At 37.9% G+C, this 23983-nt stretch overlaps 2 protein-coding genes across 5 annotated transcripts in view; both read left to right on the forward strand.

The window, feature by feature from the left end:
- The window catches only part of LOC126814700 (uncharacterized), a 99799-nt gene that overhangs the window by 67884 nt on the left and 7932 nt on the right, over nt 1-23983 (forward strand). For 2 of the 4 annotated variants that reach the window (XR_008787573.1, XR_008787575.1), the window contains exons 1-2: nt 16188-17423; nt 20638-20949. Coding sequence is in view for 1 of the 4 variants with exons in the window: in XM_056099620.1 (XP_055955595.1) it covers nt 20638-20949 (312 nt within the window). In the remaining 3 variants the exon portion in view is untranslated. Of the gene's footprint in view, nt 1-16187; nt 17424-20637; nt 20969-23983 lie in introns of those variants that run through there. The other 2 variants (XR_008787574.1, XM_056099620.1) reach the window with 2 other exon arrangements.
- Nucleotides 45-2331, forward strand: LOC130012201 (E3 ubiquitin-protein ligase TRIM33-like). The gene has a single exon (XM_056099617.1). The coding sequence runs from the start codon at nt 562-564 to the stop codon at nt 2041-2043; it is 1482 nt and encodes a 493-aa protein (XP_055955592.1). The 5' UTR covers nt 45-561; the 3' UTR covers nt 2044-2331.

The following is a 23983-nucleotide window of genomic DNA, read 5'->3' on the forward strand; positions in this document are numbered from 1 at the left end:
GTGATATTTTTAGCCTCTGTTACCCACACGCTAACAATATCAATGGTAGTTTACGTACACGGTTATAGTCTGGGTGACAAAGCCTAATGTCGAAGATCGTTATATCAAAACGAAAATAAAAATAGAATTTCCAAGAAACTGTAGCAAGTTTACGTATGTTCAGTCTACAGCATAAGAAGAACAAACTGCGAAAGACGAAGAAAGACGTGAATTTCTATGTGATTTACATGTTTTGTTTGAATTTAATACTTTTGATTTTTAGTTCATCTATCTCGATATCAAGTATTATATTGTTTGATTTTGTATTTTCATCCAGTTTGAACTCGTATTGTCTACAATTATGTGACTTAGACGTTTCTAAGAAACTATATCAAGTTTATGCATGTTCAGTGTACAGTCCAAGGAAGATAAACTGCTCGAGAAGATGTCAGGCGAGGTTAGACGATTTGGCTAAATTTAGCAGTTTTGATTTCTAGGATATCGTTTATATTATATTTAGCCTAATTGTTTGTTGTTGTTTTGTCCAGTTTATACAACCAGTGCAACAAACAGTTATTTAAAATGGCAGAGAAGGAAGTGTGTAGTATTTGTTTGAACGAATTTCAACAACGCGTGGTACTCGATTGTGCACACCCCTTTTGTTTTATCTGTTTAGAAGATTATGTGAACAAAACCTCCACTAAAGATCAGTTCCAATGCCCATTATGCCGTATTTTTATAAATCTCAGTGACGGAGGTCTGGATCGATTTAAACCTAAACCAATTAATATTCCTCAATGTGATGTATGTACGGAAGATACATGTCAATATTTCTGTCGAGAGTGTGATCAATATTTATGTAAATCATGTAAAACCACGCATGATAAGTTAAAATCTTGTAAAGACCACGTTGTGGCTCCATATGATGAAATACAGATCCATCAAGCGTCTACTTCACACGAACCAATAAAGGAAAAAACTTCATCTTCATCTATCACAAATCCTAAAGATTTCTGTCTGCGCCATGAAGAAGAGACTGTAAAATTCTACTGTAAAGATTGTACCTTAGCCGTTTGTTGGAGATGTTTCGTGGCTGATCATAATGGACACAATTATTTAGATTTACAGGAGGATGAAGTCAGACAAAGTATCAGACACGATTTAAAATCAATGAATGATGAATTAGAAAAACAAATCACTAATTTTCAGAAACATTATGATAATCTAAATAGCAGATTAATTGAAGTCAAAACCTGCACGAAAACTGAATGTGACAAAATAGATGCACAGGTTGAGAAAATCTGCTCAGAATTTCACAAAATCGGAGAAAATATTAAAAAGAAAATGCAGAAAGCTAGTGAAGAGGAAGAATCCAAATTCAGGAAATTGATGGAGGACATTAAAAGACTAACAGAAGATTTAAAAGCAAGTGTTAAATATTCAGTGAATGTTTTAGAAGATTCATCCGTTGTTCAAGTTTTACAAAGAATACCTAAAGTTAGACAGGAAAAAGATGAAAGTTGTTGTAGAAAATTGGATATACCTGATGTAAGATATTCAACATTTCAAGTAGCAGAGATAGATAAAACTTTGTTAACTAATCAACTTGGTAAAATTGTAAGTTGTCATCAGAATATGATTGGTAAAGTTGTAAGTTGTCATCAGAATATGTTTGAAGATGTTATTAATGTGGATACTGTGAGAGAAGATGGTTGGTATGATGGTAAACGACATGTAGTTTCAGGTTTTACATGGAGTATCTATGTGTATAAAGGATCATCTTCATTCTGTTTTGGATTAAACCTGAATGACGTAGAAGATAAAAGTATTACGTCATGTAAAGTTGACGTCACATTTAAACTTATAAATAAAACAGATGATAGACAATCTGTAGTTAAACAATGTAATTGGACTGTTAGACCTGGTGATTGGTCAGACTGTTTTACTGATCCTATTGACTGGGAGAGCAGACTCAGTAATCCTGGCAGTGGATTTATTGATGACCATAGAAACTTTACAATTCAAGCAACAATTAATAATATAACTGACATTAAAAGACGTTAATAATTAGACTACTGTTATGGCTGAATTATTGTTAAATAATGTTTTGTTTACGGTGTAAGGGAGATAACATTATTTCTATCCGAAATGGAATAAATTATGGTCAATCGCTGGAAGAAGTAGTTGATAGTTTTTTTCAGATGGAACTTTAATACATGTATAATATCATTCCATATTATAATAAAAAATGATTCCAGATGGAGCTAAAATACGTGTATAATATCTTTCCATATTAGAATAATAATTGTAAACTCTTTGTATTGTTGTTTTATTATGAAGCACTGGTAGTAACCAACAGGTCAAGGGAAACAAAACAAGTTACTGAACACAGGCATTCCAACCCATTCTTGTTCGACACCGGCTTTGACTGAGAAAGTTGAACAATTTCCAGCCTGTTTTCCACTTTGTTAGGAAAAACGTGTAGTTACCATTTTTAAAACAGTTCTTGATCTTGAAGTCTGTTAACTTACATTAATGCAATAAGAAAAAAACCTGTGCGCCGTTAATATAGAGGTAGCAGTTTACTGCTAAAGGTACACCAGTGGGAGGAAACCGGTGGACCCAGGGAAAACCCAAGAGGTTGGACAGGCGATCCTACTCATTGTCATGAACAAGCGGGGAATCGAAACCACGCCACTTCACTCAATGAGAGACCTTATGATGCCACGCGCACGCATTAACCATTAGGCAACCCAACCACCTCTCACTAGAAGATAGGATAGAGGGTTACAAATCTGATCACAAATTTGTATTAATACCTACTTTAAATTAATAGCTGACTTAATTGGGTAGAAACGCCATTGTACGGACTAAATTCTCCCCTGTGCATTGCATTGTGAATCGTTATGTAAAAAAGTGAAGCAAAGTCTCTATATATTGGTGAGATTACAAGATTGTACCAAGGGTTAAGTAATTATCAGGAATTGTTCTTCTTATATAAAATATTCTTCGAAATGTCGCCTAAATATGGTACCTATTAACCATAAGCATGGTTAATACTGGTTTAGTCTATCCAATTAGTAAAACAAGCCAAAATATGGTAGCTGTTTACCTTAAGCATGGGTAATAGCATGTTAGTCTATCCAATTAGTAGATATCACTAACAGATTATTGCTCTGTCTTACTAGCTATCCTTGTATAACCCACCATACAAGTTGTACTGATGTCGTCATGTCACGTTATATAACACAGCTAGCAATATGTATCTGATATGAACTGTAAGAAACTATACAGCTGCTATATAAGACTCTGACACATAAAAAAAACATGTTAAAAAGCCAAAATTAGTATAGAGCCCCCCCCCCCCCTCAAATACACCCGCTTATAATTCTAAACTAGTTTATGATAACACATCCACTCGAGTTGGTGAAGTTGAAGGTAGACAAGTGAAATGATATGAAATAAGGTTTAACGTCCTACTGTTCTGCACCGACTGGGCTAATGAAGACGGGAATATACGACAAACAGTGTGTTATAAGTGAAATTTTGCCCGGATAGCGGAGCTGACTCTTATTTCGAATTCCAATTGTTAAGGTTTTTTTAAGGTCCCCGCCAATGTGTCTACGGGTCCCCGTATAGTCGTCCTATCCGAACGCCTACACATGTTGCCCCGTGGCCGTACCACTGACAAGGAGGAAATATGCCGGAAAAAAAACGATGAACTTTCTTGGCCAACGATATGAGACCTCCAGGTTAGCGAGCCGACGTCCTACCCACTGAGCAACCGTGGCTGTCATGGGTTCTTTTACGTGTCCGACAACATTTAACGTCTTACTAATCACCACCGACTGCAATGAGGGGCCTTCTTTTATTTCGAATTCCAGTTGCCATGGATTCTTTTACGTGCCCGACAACGTGAAGACTGCAAAATGTCCCTCATAGTACACTGTATGGCGCATGCCCGTCTTTATCATGTCCACCCGAATTCCAATCAACCAATCAATCAGACGTCGGCATTGACCCGATGCCTGAAATTTCACACCCCGGGAAACAAGGCTCATGCCATGTAAAATGTGGCGCATAAAGCAGAGTGACAACTCTACTATTGCGCTAAACACTGTTTATTACACTGATTTAAAATGTGTAAATGTTAAGAGTGGTACTCGAGCTTTATCTCCGATAGGAATGTTTCTTAAGAGCTGAAAATGTCATATAGATTAAATTGTCGTACATCTCTGGACACTGTATCGGCACATAGTGTACAGGAGCATGGGAATATACACTCTGTCTCTGTCTCCCCCTCTCTCACCCTCTCTCTCTCTCTCGCTAACAAACAGACAGTGCTAGATTGACCTGTGGGCTTGACAGGATGAAACCTAGGAGGGTCTCAAGATATGAGGGTCATCGGGCCAAGATATGGGTGAGTGGAGGGTGGTGTGGGGGCTCATCGGGCCATGATTGGGGGGGGGGGGGGGTCATCGGGCCAAGATGAGGTATGGGAGGAGGGGGGGGGGCATCAACTAAACATTCGTCAATATCTTCAATAGTGTTTAATAGTCACTTTGATCTTCCTGTTGTCGTGAGGATGGGGAGGGGCTTCAACTAAATCTGGCAATGCCAACAGAAAGACAGACAGAGCTAACATGTAATGTGTCTGATTTAATTAAAAAATTTAGTTGCCAGTTTGTTTTTGGTATAATCGTTCGGATGGGACGAAAAAACGAATCTTATGTACAAATTGGCATGATCTTTAAAGATCGCTAGATAGTAAGAATTCGATATTAGAATAGGCAGTAGCGCCGCTCTTCGGGCTAAATTTCCCTTATAGCACAGTGCATGACGTATGATCGTTTTCATTTTCACAGTCGAAGCAGTAGGGCGTTAAACTCCATGTCATTTATCATATCGTAAAATACGTTCTAAAAGAAACCCACAAACAGTTGTAATAATACATATCATTCATTTTAAACATATAAATTGAATTAAAATGACGTTTAACGTATTAAACCTGATTGACGTAGAAGAAATCCAACTGCCAAGGGATCTTTTACGTGTAGGCCAATGTATACGCGGGTTGTTTTAAGGCCCTCGGTCCTGTATCACTTTCAAGGGGAAACCAGGCGACCTCTAGGCTAGCGAGCCAGTGTCTTACCCACTTGACCACCATGGTTCCCTCTCCTATTTATAAGCCAGTACGAACACTATAAAGATATTCGGAGGTTGGTTGACCGAATGCTTAACGCGTGCGCGTTTAATAGATGGCCTGCCATTGATCAAGTAGAGTCGTCTAGCCAAGATCGTGGGTTTTCACCGGATCCTCCATTTTCCTACTATTGCTAAAGACCCCTTCGCTCAAGCGAATTATTGAAATAAAATCAAACCATTTATGTTAGTCCCGAAATGACCTAGTTTAAGTCGAGTGGACGTTAGACCTCATTTCAAAGATTCAAAGAGCCATAGAAACACACTTTCCAGTGATGTATGACACAATAACTGGAACCTCGTATTAAGACCGGTAATTTGACATTTGTTGGACATTCTCCCAAATGGTTAGTGCGCACTGTAATTGAATAAACTGGCGTGGTTTCGATATCCCGGTTGTAGGAGTAGGGTCGCCTGTCTTACCTTGTGGATTTTCTCTGGGCCTCCGGTTTCCTCCCAATGCAAAAGACCCGTACACACCAGAGAATTATTGAAATAATATTGAACCACTGTCCCGAAATGACCTAATTTGTGTCGATTGGACGTCAAACCTCATTTCTCCCTCTCTCTCTCCCCCACCGCCCCCCTCTCTCTCTCTCTCTCTCTCTCTCTCTCGTTAACTAACAGAGAGTGCTAGATTTACCTATAGGCTTGGCATGCTGAAACATAGGAGGGCCTCAAGATATGGGAGTCATCGGGCCAAGATAGTGGTGAGGGGAGGGGGGGGGCTCATCGGACCAAGATAGGGGTGGGGTCATCGGGCCATGGTGTATAATATTTTGACTGTAGTCTTAAACATTCGTCACCATCGTCAATAGTGTTTAACAGATACTTTGATCTTCCTGTTGTCGTGAGGGTGGGTGGGGAGGGGGCTTCATCTAAATCCGGCAATCCCAACAGCAAGGCAGACAGAGCAAACATGTAATGTGTCTGATTTAATTCAAAAATTTAGTTGCCAGTTTGTTTTTGTTTTTGTGTTTTTTAAACTAGAAACGGAAGTTTCGTATGAAAACCTGGGAGCCACAGTGGCTAAGTGAGTAAGATGCTGGCTCACATGAACACATTGGCGTGCACGTAAAAGAACCTTGGCAGTTGGAATTCGATATTAGAGTAGGCCGTAGCACCAAATGGCGTATGCCCAGTTGTAGCAGAACAGTAAAATAAAAGTGAGAAAAGTGATTGGATGAATGATATGTCTCTTTGTTTAAGAAATAACCTTTGGGTATGAAAGTTGATTTTATCACACTAAAATACATTTGACGTATTTAGGTATGAAAGTTGCCATACTTAAATATATTTGTCATATTTAGAATACACATTGAACAAGCTCAATCCTAAAAATATATCTAAAAATAAATAATTCCCATACCCTCTCTCTCTCTCTCTCTCTCTCTCTCTGTTGAATGCAGTCTGAATCTAATCAATTAAGTGGAATCTAATCATTAGTCAATATTGCAAGGGAGTTAAATCTTTGTTAATTTTTAGAATATAATAATTTATGTGTATATTATTCTTAAATCAGTCTGAATTTAATCAATCAAGTGGAAGTTCAGTTTACTTTTATTACAAATATTATTCGGGACACTTTATTACCTCGAAACTTTTAGATCTTTCGAACTTCGAGGTCGGGTATTCCCGAACTTAGTTTAAAATTACTTTTTAAAAGTATGTTGATATACTGTCTGAAGAGCTTGGAATCCATTTCTCAACTCTGAATGTAATATAGACAAAACATTCAAAAGCTTTTGCGTAATCTTAATAATTTTTTCAAAACAATTCATTTCACTCTGAATCTCTTCATATTTTACACTTTTGCCGAAGAGCATCTAATTCTTCTATCGTTGAACCTATTAAAGTCAAAATCTCCATACCTGAGAAATCTTTTTGGTTTCTAATTTATTTAGAATCTCATATTATTTCTCACTTGTTAGCACGCGCGCGCTGTATCACACGGTCTGTCATTGAGTCAACTGGTGGGGTTTCGATTCCCGGGTTGTACGTGACAAGGGGTAGGGTCGCCTGTCCAACCTCGTGGGTTTTCTCCGGGTCCTCCGGTTTCCTCTCACAGCTAAAGACCCCGTTATGGAAATTATGGAAATAAAATTCAACCATATGTTAGTCCCAAAATGACCTAGTTTGTGTCGAGTGGACGTTAAATCCCATCTCTCTCTCTCTCTCTCTCTCTCACTTTGATAACTATTCAATGATTATTCCCTCGAACACCTCTTCCGAAGAACTTGTAATTAAATATTATATTGTTAAATATAATATAATAAGATCAAAACCTTCAAACATCCCTATTAGATTTCTTTAAGTTACAAAATTTATTGATGAGAATGCTTGAATATTCCAGAACATCCCTAAATATTCCTTCTAACACCTTCCCCGAAGAGCTTCGAAATGAAATGAAATGCTCCGAACTCGACTAATGAAGACGGGCATACGCCATACAGTGTGCTATGGGGGAAATTTATCCCGGATAGCGGCACTACGGCCTACTTTCATATAGAATTCCAACTGTCAAGGGATCTTTTACGTGCACGCCAATGTGTACACGGGACCTCGTTTTTTCGTCCCATCCGAATGACTAGACAGCTGTGCTTGTCAGGCCCTCTGTCCTGCATTACTGACAAGGGGAAACCACGCCGGAAAATCTGGATGAATATTCTCGGCCAATGCAGGGATCGAAAACCGACTTCCAGGATAGCGAGCCAGCGTCTTACCCACCTAGCCACCGTGATCCCCTCCGAAGAGCTTCGAAGTCTTTCATCTATTTCAATCTAATATAGAACAAATCTACTTTGTTTAAGAAATAACTTTAGATATGAAATAAGCCTAAAGGGTAATTGTCATACTTAGAAATCACAATAAAAAAACTCAATCCTAAATATAACATCTAAAGTTACTAAATTAAATACCCTTAAAGTTGATATAACTGACAACTTAAATCCTTTATTAAATATCTCTATAGAATAGCAGACGAATTGCCGTCTGCAAGCATTCGACCCATCTTTTAACCCCTAACATAAACACCCAATGTTTGTCAGTGATACAAGCCCCTACTATCCAGCTCTTTCTAAACTATACAAATCATATTAGTCTTGCTCATCCAGTCATCTCAAAAATTACCATGGAAATTGGTTATTGTAAACCTTTTCACAAGATATTCTCAGCCAACTCTGAATTATAAACAATTTTCTTGCTTACATTATCTTTATTTGCTATTGAAGTCACCAAATATTTTAAAATTTGAAGCATATTTTCAGATAGACACTATGTACTCAACAGCCAAAAACCTTTACACTCCAAAATCCCACTGCCAACCTGTTTAATTAGAAAATATCTGCAAATTATTTATTTAATGTAATTCTTTTTCTCTATATAATCTTCATTTAGACGTAAAGTCATCAAATATTGCAATAATTGAAACACTGAAATTTATAATTAGTATTTAAAACCAGATTTTCTTATTGACACTAAATGTACTTAAAATCTGTATCGCTCTATTGTATATAGGTGTGCAAGATACAGGCACTGATTTTATTTGTATATATTATATTTTACTTTTTAATCTTTTATACATACTCAACTCTTATCCTATACATATTATAAATAATCAAAAATACCTGTTTTTATTATTGTATATTACTGTATTTTACTTTGCCTGTGTGTCTTATATAGTAACAGTGAATAAGTAAAAAATAAATTAAAGGTGTGGAAATTATAAAATACTATAAATATTATAATGTATAATTATATTCTGTGAATAAATATATTACAAGCTAAAATAAATATTAATAAATCATGTATTATATACCTGACTGATATCTACTACTAATCAATCAAATTATATGTTATGATACCTCGTTTAGTCATAAAATACTATATTACTCGTCTTATGATAGCAGGTGTTTTAATGTTGATTCATTTCACTTGAATAGAAGTTCATTATACCCATTATAAATAATTACATCACTAGTACATTATAGCTTAGATTAACATTTGTTACAATTCTGATTCATTCCACATGGGAGCCATGTTGGATCAGTGAGTAAGACATTAACTCGCTAACCTGGAGGCCCCGTGTTTAACCAATGCGTTGATCGAGAAAGTCCGCCCACATCAGTGGTGTAAGACGGAGGGCCTAGCAATGGACACCGTAAAGTCTTATGGATGGGACGAAAAACCGAGGTGAGGTTCCGCGAACACAGTGGCGTGTACGTAAAAGAACCCTTGACAGTTGGAATTGGAAATAAGAGTAGGCTGTAGAGTCACTGTCCGTGCAAAATTTCCCTCATAGCACACTGTATGGCGTATGTCAGGTATATAATACATGATTTATTAATATTTATTTTAGCTTGTAATATATTTAGTATACTAATGAGAACAATTTTGCCCGGACAGCGGCGTTCATCGAATGTATTTTACGTGCACGCCGATGTATGAATTGAAAAGTAGTGTGGTAGTAAGCACCGTGATATTAAGGGTATATCTTTTTTTTCTACCTAAACTTCATCTCCGCAAACACGTTCAATCTAGAAAAGTCTACAAACTGTTACTTTAGTGAAGTGTGTTGAGAGATCCGGCTCCTACTTGACAAATAGGTAAGACGATATGAACATCAATATATAAGATATATAACGTGATTTAACTGACAGGTGATATATATGCAACATAGATAATAATCTTCATTCAAGTTAAACCAACTGTATCTATTTATTGTTAAGTCTTATGTCAAGCTGAATAAACTATATGATTTATTGTCATTAACAAATCATTGTGTGGTTAACAGTGTCTAATTAAAAACTATAATTATATTAATTTATTTAAGGTGACAAACGGTTGCACATACCCTCCAAGTAGCACAATAAACCCTAAAATCAATAACGTAACATTCTGGAATTACAATAATCAGTAGGGGAGATTATAATCTATTGTTTAATACTGTGATTATATTCAAGACAATAAATCATATTCTAAACCACAAACAAGCCATAGCACGAAATACCTTCTAGTGCCAACATTTTAATGTATCTAGAATTTTCTACATCTAGTCTACTGCATCCAGATTTTTAAAGCGCGTTAACAATATGTCATTTTGGGATTAACATATCGTGCAATTCATATTCATTTGACAATCGGACTAAAAATGTTGATTAACTTAAAATCGACCGTTTTATAATGCTGTCATTTTGGGTTTCGAAATTTACATATAGCTTTAAATTAAAGGTCTGACTATTTATTTGATTCGTTCAAACCAGTGATGTGTTAAGATAGATATAGAATATGTTAATACAGCCGTCGTAATGCTAGGCTCTACTCGATAAGTCTCGATCCTTCGTCTCGTATGATCTTAATACGAATTCTAGATATCATGTTAGGTATCACTGAAACGCACGTTCATTTCTATTTCAAATATTTAAATAATTTTCTGGCACATTTATATTTACATACTTTGAAAAAATGAAATGAAATGGTGTTTAAGGTCCTACTGTTCCAGTCCGACCGGGATAATGAAGACGGGCATACAGTGTGCTAAAAGGGAATGTTTGCCCGGGCTGCGACACTATGGCCTACTCTTATATCGAATTCCAACTGCAAAAGGATCTTTTACGTACACGACAATGTGTACACCCGAATGATTAGACAGTTTTCCTTGTCAGGCCCTGGTCCTGCAACCACTGACAAGGCGAAAGCACGAAGGAAAATCACCGACATACTTTCTCGGCCAGTGTAGGGATCGAACACGCGACATACAGGATAGCGAGCCAGCGTCTCGCCCACTTAGCTGCCCTGGCTCCTTACTTTGAAAAAAAGATAAAAAAAAATCTAATCTGTATCTTTTAACAACGGACGTGACAATGAATAGGGTCCGTCGGATACACCACTGGCAAATAAGAATGTACGTTTCCAACGTCTTCCAAAGTCCTACTCAATGAGCCAACGTGGCTCCAGAACAGTGTATAGTCTAAAAAACGAGGACATTGTGCATGTAAAAGAATCCACCACTATTGGAATTGGTTAAGAGCAGATGGTATCGCCGCCTGTCTGACAAAGCTGCCCCCCCCCCACATAGCACACATCGATGGTCTTGGGTGGCCGAATTGTTAGCGCGTGTGCGTTGTATCATAAGGTCAACTAGTGTAGTTTCGATTCCCCGGCTGTTCGTGACAAGGAATAGGATCGCCTGTCCAACCTCGTTGATTTTCTATGGTTCCTCCGGTTTCCTCCCACTGCTAAAGAGCTCTACGCGCAAGCGAATTATTGAAATAAGATTGAACCATGTTAGTCCCGAATAACTTGGTTTGTGTCGAGTGGTCGTTAAACACACTCTCTATCTTCCCCCTCTCTCTATCTCTCTCCATCTCTCTCTCTCTCCCTCAATATCTCCCTCTCTCTCTCTCTCTCTCTCCCTCTCTCTTTCTATCTCTCTCCCTCTCTTTCTCTATCTCCCCCTCTCTATCTCTCTCTCCCTCTATCTCTCTCTCCCTCTATCTCTCTCTCTCCCTCCATATCTCTCTCTCTCTCTCTCCCTCTATCTCTCTCTCTCTCTCTCTCTCCCTCTAATGTATCTTTAACTATTCCCCAGATTAACAAAGGACTCCACGAACAAGGCTAGACATATTCCACAAGTCATATCAAACGGCGACCCATATTCTTATCTGGAGAGCATGCGCCATAAATACTATGTAGACTGGAATAACCAGACACTAGAGATTGCCATTCAATTGAGACTTCCCCGAACAGAACTGATTTGAAATTAGAGTCTCGGTTATTCATTTTTGCATTTAATTAGTTTTCAAAAATTGTATCCCAATCCGCTAAATATCGCAGGCTAGCGATGATATCGAGAGTTGATTATGGTCTGGACAAGTTAATTAATGTCTAATTAATAATTTATATAACATTTCAGGCCTAAAGAAAGACATGCAATAATCCGATTTAGCTCTTGTATAATGTCTGTTTAAGCCACGTTGATATATACCCAGATTCGTTATTTGACACATAATTAAGAAAACAAAATCATAATACAAACGCTGGATAATCTCCCTGACTGGATTCAGTCGGATTTAAAACGGGTTTGTCATTAAATTGTCGCGACAACAAAATGGCCGCAGGCGTACTTCATAGCGATTAACATAGATCGATGGGGTTTCTATATTGTATATATCTTTATAAATACTGAGCAAAATTGAACCAACTTATAACTGATATTACAATTAGATATTTGTCTTCCACCAGCGAGCCACGGTGGCTGAGTGGGTAAGACGTTGACTCACTGACCTAGTGGTCCCGTGTTCTATCTCTGTGTTGACAGAGAAAGTACCCCAATGTAGTTCCTCCTTGTCAGTGGTGCAGGACTGCAGACCTGACAAGGGACAACGTATACTGGCTCGGGTGGGACGAAAAACCGAGGTCCCATGTATGTGGCGTGCACGTTAACGATCCCATAAGAGTATAGGCTGTAGAGCCACTGTCCGGTCTAAATGTCGCTCATAGCACACTGGCAATGAATCTGGATTATCTAGTTTAGGTAGCGTAACATAATTAAACCGACTGCTCAAAGAAACAGCAGTGGCACCTGAATTAAATGGAGGTATGGTCTTAATCATCTAAATTTCACATATAAAAAAATATGGAGTAGTTTTTAATTTTAAATCATTGAAGTAACTTTCTACACAAAATACAATTTATGATCCAATGTTCCTCTGATTTTTTAGCAATCCTGGCTGATAACGATTTCCGGAATTTGAACATATGGCACTACACGTGATGAGATTCCACTTGAATCGGACGAATCGGAAGAGGGACCTAAACGAGAGGAGCCTGCCTGTAGTTAGTATTTAAAAATGGAAATCATCGAAATTATATTTTCTACAGGGGCTCGCTGTGGCTAAGTGGATAAGACGCTGCCTTAACAGGTTTACAATAGCCCCTTTTCAATGTTAAATTTTAAGAGCACTGGAAGAACTGGACTTATATGATGTATGGTGATAAAAAAGAACTGGAAAGTAGAGTCTTGTATAGCTGACACAGATTGAGTGTGTATAGTAGGTCAGTAATTGGGACGCGCCGCGCAGGCGGCAGAAATCTCGTCTGCTAGATACTGTGTAAAATCTTATCAGCTCGTAAATATAAAGCTAAGATTTGTAATTGTCGTGACACCTTAAATACACTAATTAATATAAATGATTAGAAAACGATGAAGTAATTAATATTTAATTTTAAACTATAAATTATACTATTCGTATTGACTTAGATTACCATTACTGAATATCAAAATAGCCAAAACATCTTTAACATTATATGTACATACTATGTAACTTTGTGTAATTATATCTTGATTGAAGTTTCAAATTGAATGGCACCTTCTTTTAATACATATTGTAATTAACCTAATTTAAATATATTTATGAATTAATGTATGGATCCATTGATTTATTGATGTATTATTTCATCAATGTGTTAATGTGTCAATGGTTTTGTATTTTGATTCAGGAATGTATTTCTTTTCTTTTCATTTTTCTTGTTTTTTTAAAAAAAAAAAAAAATAAAATAAAAAAAAAAATAATGCTTTTAATTGATTAAGAATATTTTGTGCTGTTCCATGATTAAAATGTATGATTATATATTTATTGAATAAACATATTTACAAAAAAAACCCGCTGGCTCGCTAGTCTGGAGGTCGGGTGTTCGATCCCTGCATTGGCCGAGAAAGTTCATCCAGATTTTCCGGCGTGGTTTCCCCTTGTCAGTGATGCAGGACAGCAGTCTAGTCGTTCGGATTGGACGAAAAACCGAGGTCCCGTGTACACATTGGCGTTCACGTAAAAGATCCCTTGACAGTTGGAATTAATATAAGAGTAGGCCGTATTGCCGCTGTCCGGGCAAAATTTCCCTCATAGCACACTGTATGGCGCATGCCAGTCTTCATTAGCCCAGTTCAGAGCAGAACAGTAGGACGTTAAACCCCATTTCATTTCATTTCATTTATATTTTGTACAGGTCATTTATAAACCGGGGCCACGGGGGCTCGGTGATTAAGTCGCTGACTCATTAACCAGCAGGTCCGGGTTCGATCCCGGTGTTGACCGAGAAATGTCCATATAGGATTTATAAGTGGTGTAGCATGGATAGTGTGACAAAGAAGACTCGCTCCCGGTGTTGGGTGAGAAATGTCCATATAGGATTTATAAGTGGTGTAGCACAGATAGTGTGACAAAGAAGACTCGCTCCCGGTGTTGGTCGAGAACGTTCGTCGAGATTTTCCGATGTGGTTTTCCCTTGTCATTGCAGGACGTAAAAGATCCCATGGCAGTTGCAATTAGATATTAAAGTAGACCGTAGCGCCGCTGTCCGGGCAAAATTGCTTCATACCACATTGCATGACGTATGCCCGTTTTCATTAGCTCTGTCAGAGCAGAACATTTTTATTTGGTTAACCGCGGTGGCAAACAAACTCATTTCATTTCCTTGATAAGTTTGGAAAATGATTCTTAGAATTGAAAAGTTCATGAATAAATGTATACGTCAATATTTGATGGGTCGTCGCAAAAACACAAGTCCAAACCCAAATAATATGATACATTAAGGGCATGGCTTATAAACATTAAGATGGGATTGCTTCCATGGACGACTTTGTTGTAAAACGACCCAGACACGTAATTTTAAATCTGATTATAACAAGGTCCTATTCGTTTCGTTTTTTATAGTTAAAAAATTTGGTTTACTTGTCTTCATAACACTATGATCTGGAAGAGTTGTTATATAACAGGCGCTCTGCTTCATTTGTGGAATTAACCAATGAACCGGCCTGTTACGGCGTTCCGTGCATGGAACTGTGGGTAAAGCACTAGAAACCGCAACGCTGCTTGATTAATCAATGTCTGACGTCATAGGGTGAAAAGACGCTCGTGTGACCCTTGAAACGACCTCGCACTACAGTCAGATCTTCGAATAGTAGAGGCCGTCGAAAGTATAAAACACGAAACGAAATATAGATCTGTATTTTAATCGGATTGGAGTGAGATGTTTGTATTCTATAAACGTAATGTCTAACACATTCGAACCATGTATGTTTTTTGATTAAATTTTCGACAGCTTTGAGATAGCAATAATGTAGAATAAATGTTCGCATTGTTTAAACAGAACATTTTGTTAAACTAAACATACATTATTACGTCACATTAATAATGATGTCATAGGAGTGAAATGTTATATATTATATAAACTATTGAATAGACATTTATTAACAAAACAAGACCATTAATCGACTCTCGATGGCATTGGATACTCGAGATTTTAACTAGATTAAAACGGTTCCCCATTTAAAAATTTAATTTAAAAATCCCGATTAGGCTATATCGCTATCAGTGCCCTGGTTAACACTGTGCATACATCTTGTCAAAACTACAAACAATGATAACTTGGCTGAGAATGAAGTAAATCAAGGGGTTTCCACATGTTGCTCCATCTGTCTAAGATACGAGAATTAACATTGTGAATGGGGAAATCTTTAGTGGTCTGTGACCAAATAAATAAAACTGTGCTAACAAAATGAAAATAGATTTGCCACGGCTAGATCTTATTCTTAAGGTCAACTCAATTCTCGTCGATGTCGCTGGGATGTAATAAGTAGAGCGCGTGATTGTTGACGAGATTGTAGGTTAGGGTTAGACTAAGTATTAGGGCTATGTCCAGGGTTCGGGTTAGGGTTGGGATTATAGCGTTAACCCTGTTTACATCTCGTGATGTTGGCCTTATCAATTAGATTTAACCCTTTGTGCCTATCTTCCTATAAATTTTACTCGAAACGAAATATAATTTTATATAATTAATGTTGCAGTGTTTTCGGCACTATGTCCTTCCGGCACATTTAACCAAATGTGAATATTTTTGGGCATGGTAGGCCAACATTAGATAACTACAATGACTTAATATTGAAAATAACTGAAAAATAGATAAATTTCGTTTCGTGTGAAATTCTGTGTTTCAAATTTGAATTTGCTAGAGTTCGCCAAGGGAATAATACTAGATCATTGTGTCATCTGGAGAATATCTTCTCGAGGGTTAGGGTTAGGTTTATAAATTACATGTCAAACGTACAAATTGAAGCTGTAACAACGGTGGATTGTGGCTAAAACTATTCTGAAGGGTTAGGGTTAGATTTGTGGGTATAAATGTAACCGGGGGGTGTAAATTCTCAATAAAAACTAATAAGGTGGTTAGTTTTTAAACCTTTATTAAAAACCCTGAAATATATATACGTTAAAATTAATATACATATCACAGTAACAGTTGAGTACAATAAAATAATAGTAAGGCATGCATATTGGTACTCAATGAAATATATCAATAATTTATACACTAAAATACATCACTAATTAAATTAAACATATTAAACAGGCCTTAAGTTTATACTAAATATAATATAAGTAATTGATAACATACCCAAAGAAGGGGTTTTTAAATAAGACTATCAAGATGGTGAACAAAATCTTCAGATAACTATATTCTGGAAAATAACATTATTCTGATTATACATACAATATACTTTCAAAACGGTACCTTATAATCTACTATATATATGTATATATGAAAAACTAATGATCTTTACATGTTATTTTCTATCTATTTAAATAAAATGGTTGCTTAATATTACAATTTCTATCATTCCTACATCCGCTCCATCTAAACCCCAATTACCCAAAATAAGAGAATTAGCACACATACCTGTAATACTGAAGTAGTATAACTGGAACAATTCTCTGAAAATAACCTAACTAGATTTGGAAAATAAAGTTAAACAATTTGATTGAAGATATCAAATTGTCCTTACACTTCGAAATCTATCTAATGTCTGATGTCTAAAGTGAGGTTCAGATAAAAAGAAAACTTGCTTGTAACCAAGGGAGTAGAATTGTACTCACCCCAAGATTTGGGCTCTAAGAAAACAGTACAGGTTAACAAGCCAAGTTAAAGGAGAGATGTTATTATAGACCAGTTGCAATTAAAATTAGTGTCAGTTTGTTAGTTTAAAGGTGCACTCACTCAATACACTATATTACTTGACATAATAAAACCTATAAACATATTAAAATTCCGCTTCGCTACATAAACACTGACAGATATTCTACAGATCGGTCAAGATCCAGTTATCGGTTTGCAGTAGAGGTTTTGGAAATCTCGTTAAAAAATCAACAGTAAAAAAATATTTTGAGAAAAAAAAATGGATATGATATGTAAGTTTAACGTGTTAGCAGTGCAGGTAACTGAAAATTGTGAATTTTGCTGTCAGCTGAAAGAAGCAAACAAGTTGTCAACATTTGGCTGCGTCGAGTTGTTTTGTTTAGATTTTGAGCGGATACTAAATCACCGGAATTCACCGGAATTCACTTTGCAAATATCAAAATTTGACTCCAAGGCCTACCTCTTTACATATATTTTGCATTAATATTAATAATAAATAATTGAAAAACACCGATGATCACCGGAATTCACTTTTAAAAACATATAAACACCGGAATTCACTTTAAAAAAATGGGGGGTTGGATGGCCGAATGGTTAGCACGTGCGCGCTGCGCTGTATCATACAGTCTGTCATTGAGTCAACTGGTGGGATTTCGATTCCCCGGTTGTACGTGACAAGGAGTAGGGTCGCCTGGCCTACCTCGTGGGGTTTCTCCGGGTCCTCCGGTTTCCTCCCACTGCTAAAGACCCCTACGCGCAAGTGAATTATTGAAATAAAATTGAACCATGTGTTAGTCCCGAAATGACCTAGTTTGAGTCGAGTTGAGGTTAAACCCCATTTCTCTCTCTCTCTCTCTCTCTTTCAGGGGGGTTGGATGGCACGTGCGTGCTGTATCATTAAGTCTGTCATTGAGTCATCTGGCGTGGTTTCGAATCCCCGGTTGTACGTGACAAGGAGTAGGGTCGCCTGTCCAACCTCATGGGTTTTGTCCGGGTCCTCCGGTTTCCTCCCACTGCTAAAGACCCCTACGCGCAAGCGAATTATGGAAATAAAATTGAATCATGTGTTAGGCCCGAAATGACCTAGTTTGTGTCAGTGGACGTTTAAACCCCATTCTCTATCTCTCTCTCTCTCTCTCTCTCTCTCTCTCTCACTTTCAAAATATGAGAATTCGCCCACAAGCCCTTCCTGCTTACATATATTTTGCATTAATATTAATAATGAATTTCCTTAAATACACCAAAAATGACTACTACATACGCCTTTTAGATTTAACTTGTCTCTTTGTAAATTTCACATAAATGGTCATTTCGAGACTTACACATGGTTCAATTATATTTCAATAATTCACATGCGCGTATGGGTTTTTTGGGGAGGGGGCAGAGGAATCGGCTTACACTACATGAAGATCTGACCAGTTGTACTGGGAGGTCATGTCAGGTGTCATACGGGCGGCTTTTGACCCTATGAAAGATATTGATTAATCAATCAGCTTTAACGTTTCTAGGGGTTTACCCACAGTTCCGTGAAGATCACGCCAAGAACTCGCCGTAACAGACCGTTTCATTAGCTAATTTCTCACATCAACTAGAACGCCTGTTACATAACAACTCTTCCAGTGTAGTAAAGAAAAGAAAACAAAATTTTGTACTATTAAAAAACATGAAACGAAATAGGATTTATAAAGAGCCGTTACCTTCAATGTGCCTACATATTTCTTGTAGCATATAGTCGATCATGACTCGTACTGGCTTTATATAACTTTTGGGAAATATTCCCCCTTATTTTTAGTTTGTTTTTTATACGCCTACATTGAAATGTAGTCATATATTCAATTGTGTCACCCCCATTCGTCAATTCGTTGGTCCGGCGTCCACAATTGTTTGTGGACACTCTAGAGGCCAAAGTGAATATCCGATTGACATTAAATTTATACACAGTGTTTAAGGTCATGAGACGAAGAAGCCTATTGATTTTCAGCAATTTCTGATAATTACTGCCAGAGTTATGGCCTTTGATCACTTCAAAATATCTTGTGGATGCTCTAGAAGCTAAAGATGATATCCGATTGACTTCAAATTTACACTCAGTGTTCGAGGTCATGCGACGAAGAATCATATTGATTTTCAACATTTCTGATAATTACTGCCAAAGTTATGACCCTTGATCACTTTGAAAAATCTTGTGACGTCTAGAGGCTAAAGTTATCATCGGATTGGCTTCAGTTTAAGGTCTTGAGATGAACAAGTATATTGATTTTCAATGAATTTTGATAACTTGAACAGCTAAATCCATGATATTAAATGTTTCGTATACTAAACGTTAGCATGGGGCAGAACTTTATACAAACAAATCAAATTCTAATGATTTTCTGATAATTACATGAATTGATGAGTTGTTGTTACTCTTAATTGGTTATTAGTGTATTATAATTGTTTCATTACTAAAAAATGTAAAAATATGCGACAACACTTGTTGACTGCCCGGATGATTTAGCTGCTGTGGGTTGCCTAGGGGGTTGGATTGCTGAATGGTTAGCGTGCGCGTGCTGTATCATAAGGTCTGTCATTGAGTCAACTGGTGTGGTTTCGAGTCCCCAGTTGTACGTGACAAGGAGTAGGGTCGCCCGCCAACCTCGTGGGTTTTCTCCGTGTTCTCCTATTTCCTCCCACTGCTAAATACCCCTACGCGCAAGCCAATTATTGACATAAAATTAAACCATATGTTAGACACACCTAGTTTGTGTCGAGTAGAAGTTAAACCCCAATTCTCTCTCTCTCTGTCTCTCTCTCCTCTCTGGACTTTCGGGGATCACATGGGTAAGACGCTGTCTCGTTAGCCTGGAGGTCGGGTGTTCAATCCCTGCATTGGCCGAGAAAGTTCCCCCTTGTCAGTGATGCAGGACGGAGGGCCTGACAAGGACGACTGTCTAGTCATGCGGATGGGACGAAAAACCGAGGTCCTGTGTATACATTGGAATGCACGTAAAAGATCCCTTGGCAGTTGGAATTCGATATAAAAGTAGGCGATAGTGCCGCTGCCCGGGCAAAATTTCCCTCATAGCACACTGTATGGTGTATGCCCGTCTTCATTAGCTCAGCATAGGAGCAAAACAGTAGGACGTTAAACCCCATTTCATTTCATTTCTCTGGACTTTTACGGTCGACCTCCTGGATCCATTCACTCGATCTGATATGTACAGTTGTTGTGTGGTGCAGTAGCAGATATTGGACAGGTCAGTCGATTTGCACAGGCCAAGACAGTTAACATGGATTTTCCACAGGGTTCCCCCTAGTCACTGGTGCAGAATGGGACACTTGTCAGTCTGATTCCAAATCAGAGTAGGCCGCTGTCCGGACATAATTTCCTACATAGCACACCGTATGACATATGCCCATTTTAATTAGCCCAGTCGGAACAGAACAGTAGGACATTAATCTTGATTTCATTTCAAATATTTAGAAATATTTTTTTCTCTATTTTAGATAAAACAAACTGAACAAGTTGGATCAGGAAAGACTATCACAATGCCTAGAAGAAAAAGGTGCAAATGGATTAAAAATTTACAACAACATTGGTGTAAATGGCGTGATAGCATTGCAAATGAACCCCTTCCTGATTCAACAAATGAACCCCTTCCTGATTCAACAAATGAACCCCTTCCTGGATCACAAGATCAACCTGGATCACGAGTTGAACCCCTTCCGGGATCAATAGATGAACCCTTTCCTGGATCACGAGATGAACCCCTTCCGGGATCACCGGATCAACCCCGTCCTGCTTCAAGAGATCAACTGGTATGTTTGATATCTACATGTAAGCTTATCTACAAAAAAAGAAAAGCAGTTCATGTTTTTTTTTTGTTGTATATTTTTTTTTTTGGCTGAGAAATTTCATCAGCTGTTTCCGACGTGGTTTCGCCTTGTGAGTGGTGCAGGATGGGGATAAAAGACTGAGGTCCTGTGTACACATTGGTGCACACATAAAAGATCCCTTGGCAGTTGGAATTCGATATAAGAGTAGGCTTTTGCGCTGCTGTCCGGGCAAAATTGCCCTCATGGCACACTGTATGACATATGCCCATCATCGTTAGCCCAGTCGAAGCAGAAAAGTAGGACGTTAAACCCCATTTTATTTCATCAGTATTTTTTCAGACAATCCTTCCCTTATAGAAGATTGTATGGCTTATGCCCGTCTTCATAAGCCCAGTTGAAGCAGGCTTGTAACAATCTATACCCCGACGCCCGGGCCTACCAAAATTAACTTACAGGCTAGTGATCTATTTAACCGTACTAGTCCTGGGCTAGTGGCCTTTTACTGGTTTGTAAATTAATCTAGAGATATAGATAAATAAACTGTAAAAACATCCTACATTTATTTCTCCAATTCCACACAAAACTCTATTATAACAATAGATTTTCTGTATAAAACTTAGGGCAGTATGGACATTTTTAGTACCTCGTCGATTCATTCATTCTTGACATTTTTCTCCACCTTGCACTCTTTGACAAGTCACGTATTCAGCAGTTGAAATCAGGTTGATTTTTTTTAAAAAAAGCCTACATAATATTTTATAAGATTGGTTTTGACATAAATATTTGAAAGCATGCCATTGGATTTTCAAATACAAAATAATTTTGATTATTTAATATGTCCGGTATTTCCAAAGAATTTACTACACGTGTTCGTTGCACATGGCATGCTCAATGGTACCCTATCGACACACAGCATCGTGCTCGAGTGATAATGTAAACAATTTTACTATCCTGTCTATTTTAATATTATATCATTAATTATATTAATTTTATTGAAATAAAATTAAACCATATGTTTTTGTCGAGTGGACATTAAACCCAGTTTCCCTCTCTCTCTAAAGTCTTGTTTCCATTATTGTACAGGAATAGTGCATCCTACTGACAAAGGTTGTAGAAGAATCGAAGAGAGAGAAATGAAATGAAATGGGGTTTAACGTCCTACTGTTCTGCTCCTAAACTGGGCTAATGAAGATGGGCATACGCCATACAGTGTACTATGAGGGGAAATTTTGCCCTACAGCCTACTCTTATATCGAATTCCAACTGCCAAGGGATCTTTTATGTGCATGCCAATGTGTACACGGGACCTCGGTTTTTAGTCCCATCCGAACGACTAGACAGCTGTCCTTGTCAGGCCCTCTGTCCTGCATCATTGACAAGGGGAAACCACGCTGGAAAATATGGATGAACTTTCTCGGCCAATGCAGGGATCGAACACCCGACCTCCAGGCTAGCAAGCCAGCGTCTTACCCACTTAGCCACGTGATCCCTGAAGAGAGAGAAATAGGGTTTAGCACTTGACATGGAATGACCCACAGGGGACTTTACTCCTTTTCACGTACAAGCAGGGATTCAAAACCACATCATGACTCAATGAACCATTCAGCCAGTTCGCTCCAATTGCTCAAGGAATGACCTAGTTTGTTTTGAGTGGATGTTAAAACCACTTTCTCTCAATACATAACATTGTTATAACTTTTATATATTACAGGAAACTAATAATATAACTTATCACAGGAAACTAATGATGTTATAACTTTTATATATTACAGGATACTAATAATATAACTTATCACAGGAAACTAATGATGTTATAACTTTTATATATTACAGGATACTAATAATATAACTTATCACAGGAAACTAATGATGTTATAACTTTTATACATTACAGGAAGCTAATAATATAACTTTTATATATTACAGTAAACTAATGATTTTATAGCTTTGATGTTATAACTTTTATATATTACAGGAAACTAATGATGTTATAGCTTTTATATATACTATTCAAAAAAAGTAGGGGATATTTGATTTTGGGGGCATAATACTAAAATATGCAAATGACTACGAAAAAAGTCACTATAGAACCTAACAGAAGAAACATTTCCAGTTACATGTGACGCCCAAACGCACCAATAGCTACCGCATGGAATGCAGGTGATGCTTGGGATCATCATGGGGGTCCAACCCAAGATTTGCACGACTCTGACTTTGAATGTTACAGTCATTGTGGCATTGAATTCCAGGGTGGAAACATCAGTTTAATTGTTTTAGTGACCAGAAAACAAATTTTGATATGCGTCGGCTTACCCAAAATGAAAGGTTACGTGCCCTTGGCATGCTACAGATCGGCACAACACAGGCGGTTGTGGCACGGACGATGAATGTTTCTCAGTCTGTCATAAGCAGGCTATGGTCCAGATACCGTGATACACAATCTGTACAGAACAGACCACGCTCAGGTCGACCAAGGGCGACAACTCAAGCCCAGGATCGATTTATCCGTACCTTGGCCTTGAGAAATCGTGTCATCACAGCAAATCAGATCAGCGCTCGTCTTCAAACAGACACTGGTGTGAGAGTGAGTGGCCAGACGATTCGGAATCGACTGCATAGGGGTCACCTTCGCGCCGACGTCCAGTGATGCCTTGTTTGAGAGATCAACACATTCAGGCAAGACGTCGTTGGTGTAGGGATCGTCAACACTGGGATAATCGACGCTGGAGCAATGTGATGTTTTCAGATGAGTCAAGGTTCACTGTTGATTTTTTGGACAGACGTAGGAGGGTGTGGCGTCGTCGAAACGAGCGCTTCCAAGACGTTAACGTCATCAGACATGATCGATTTGGGGGTGGTTCTGTTATGGTGTGGGGAGGCATCACTGTTGCTGGAAGAACGGCTTTACATGTTGTTGCAGGGCGTGTTACAGGCCAGTACTACCGGGACAACATCTTGGCAGTCCATGTTGTGCCGTTCGCACGACGTCATGGCCGCCGTTTCATCTTCCAGGATG

Source organism: Patella vulgata, chromosome 3 (genome assembly GCF_932274485.2).
Source record: "Patella vulgata chromosome 3, xgPatVulg1.2, whole genome shotgun sequence".
Lineage (NCBI taxonomy): Eukaryota > Metazoa > Mollusca > Gastropoda > Patellidae > Patella > Patella vulgata.

What these genes read in the sequence shown, in the direction of transcription:
- LOC130012201 (XM_056099617.1), top strand. Translation starts at nt 562, where the DNA reads ATGGCAGAGAAGGAAGTGTGTAGTATTTGTTTGAACGAATTTCAACAA.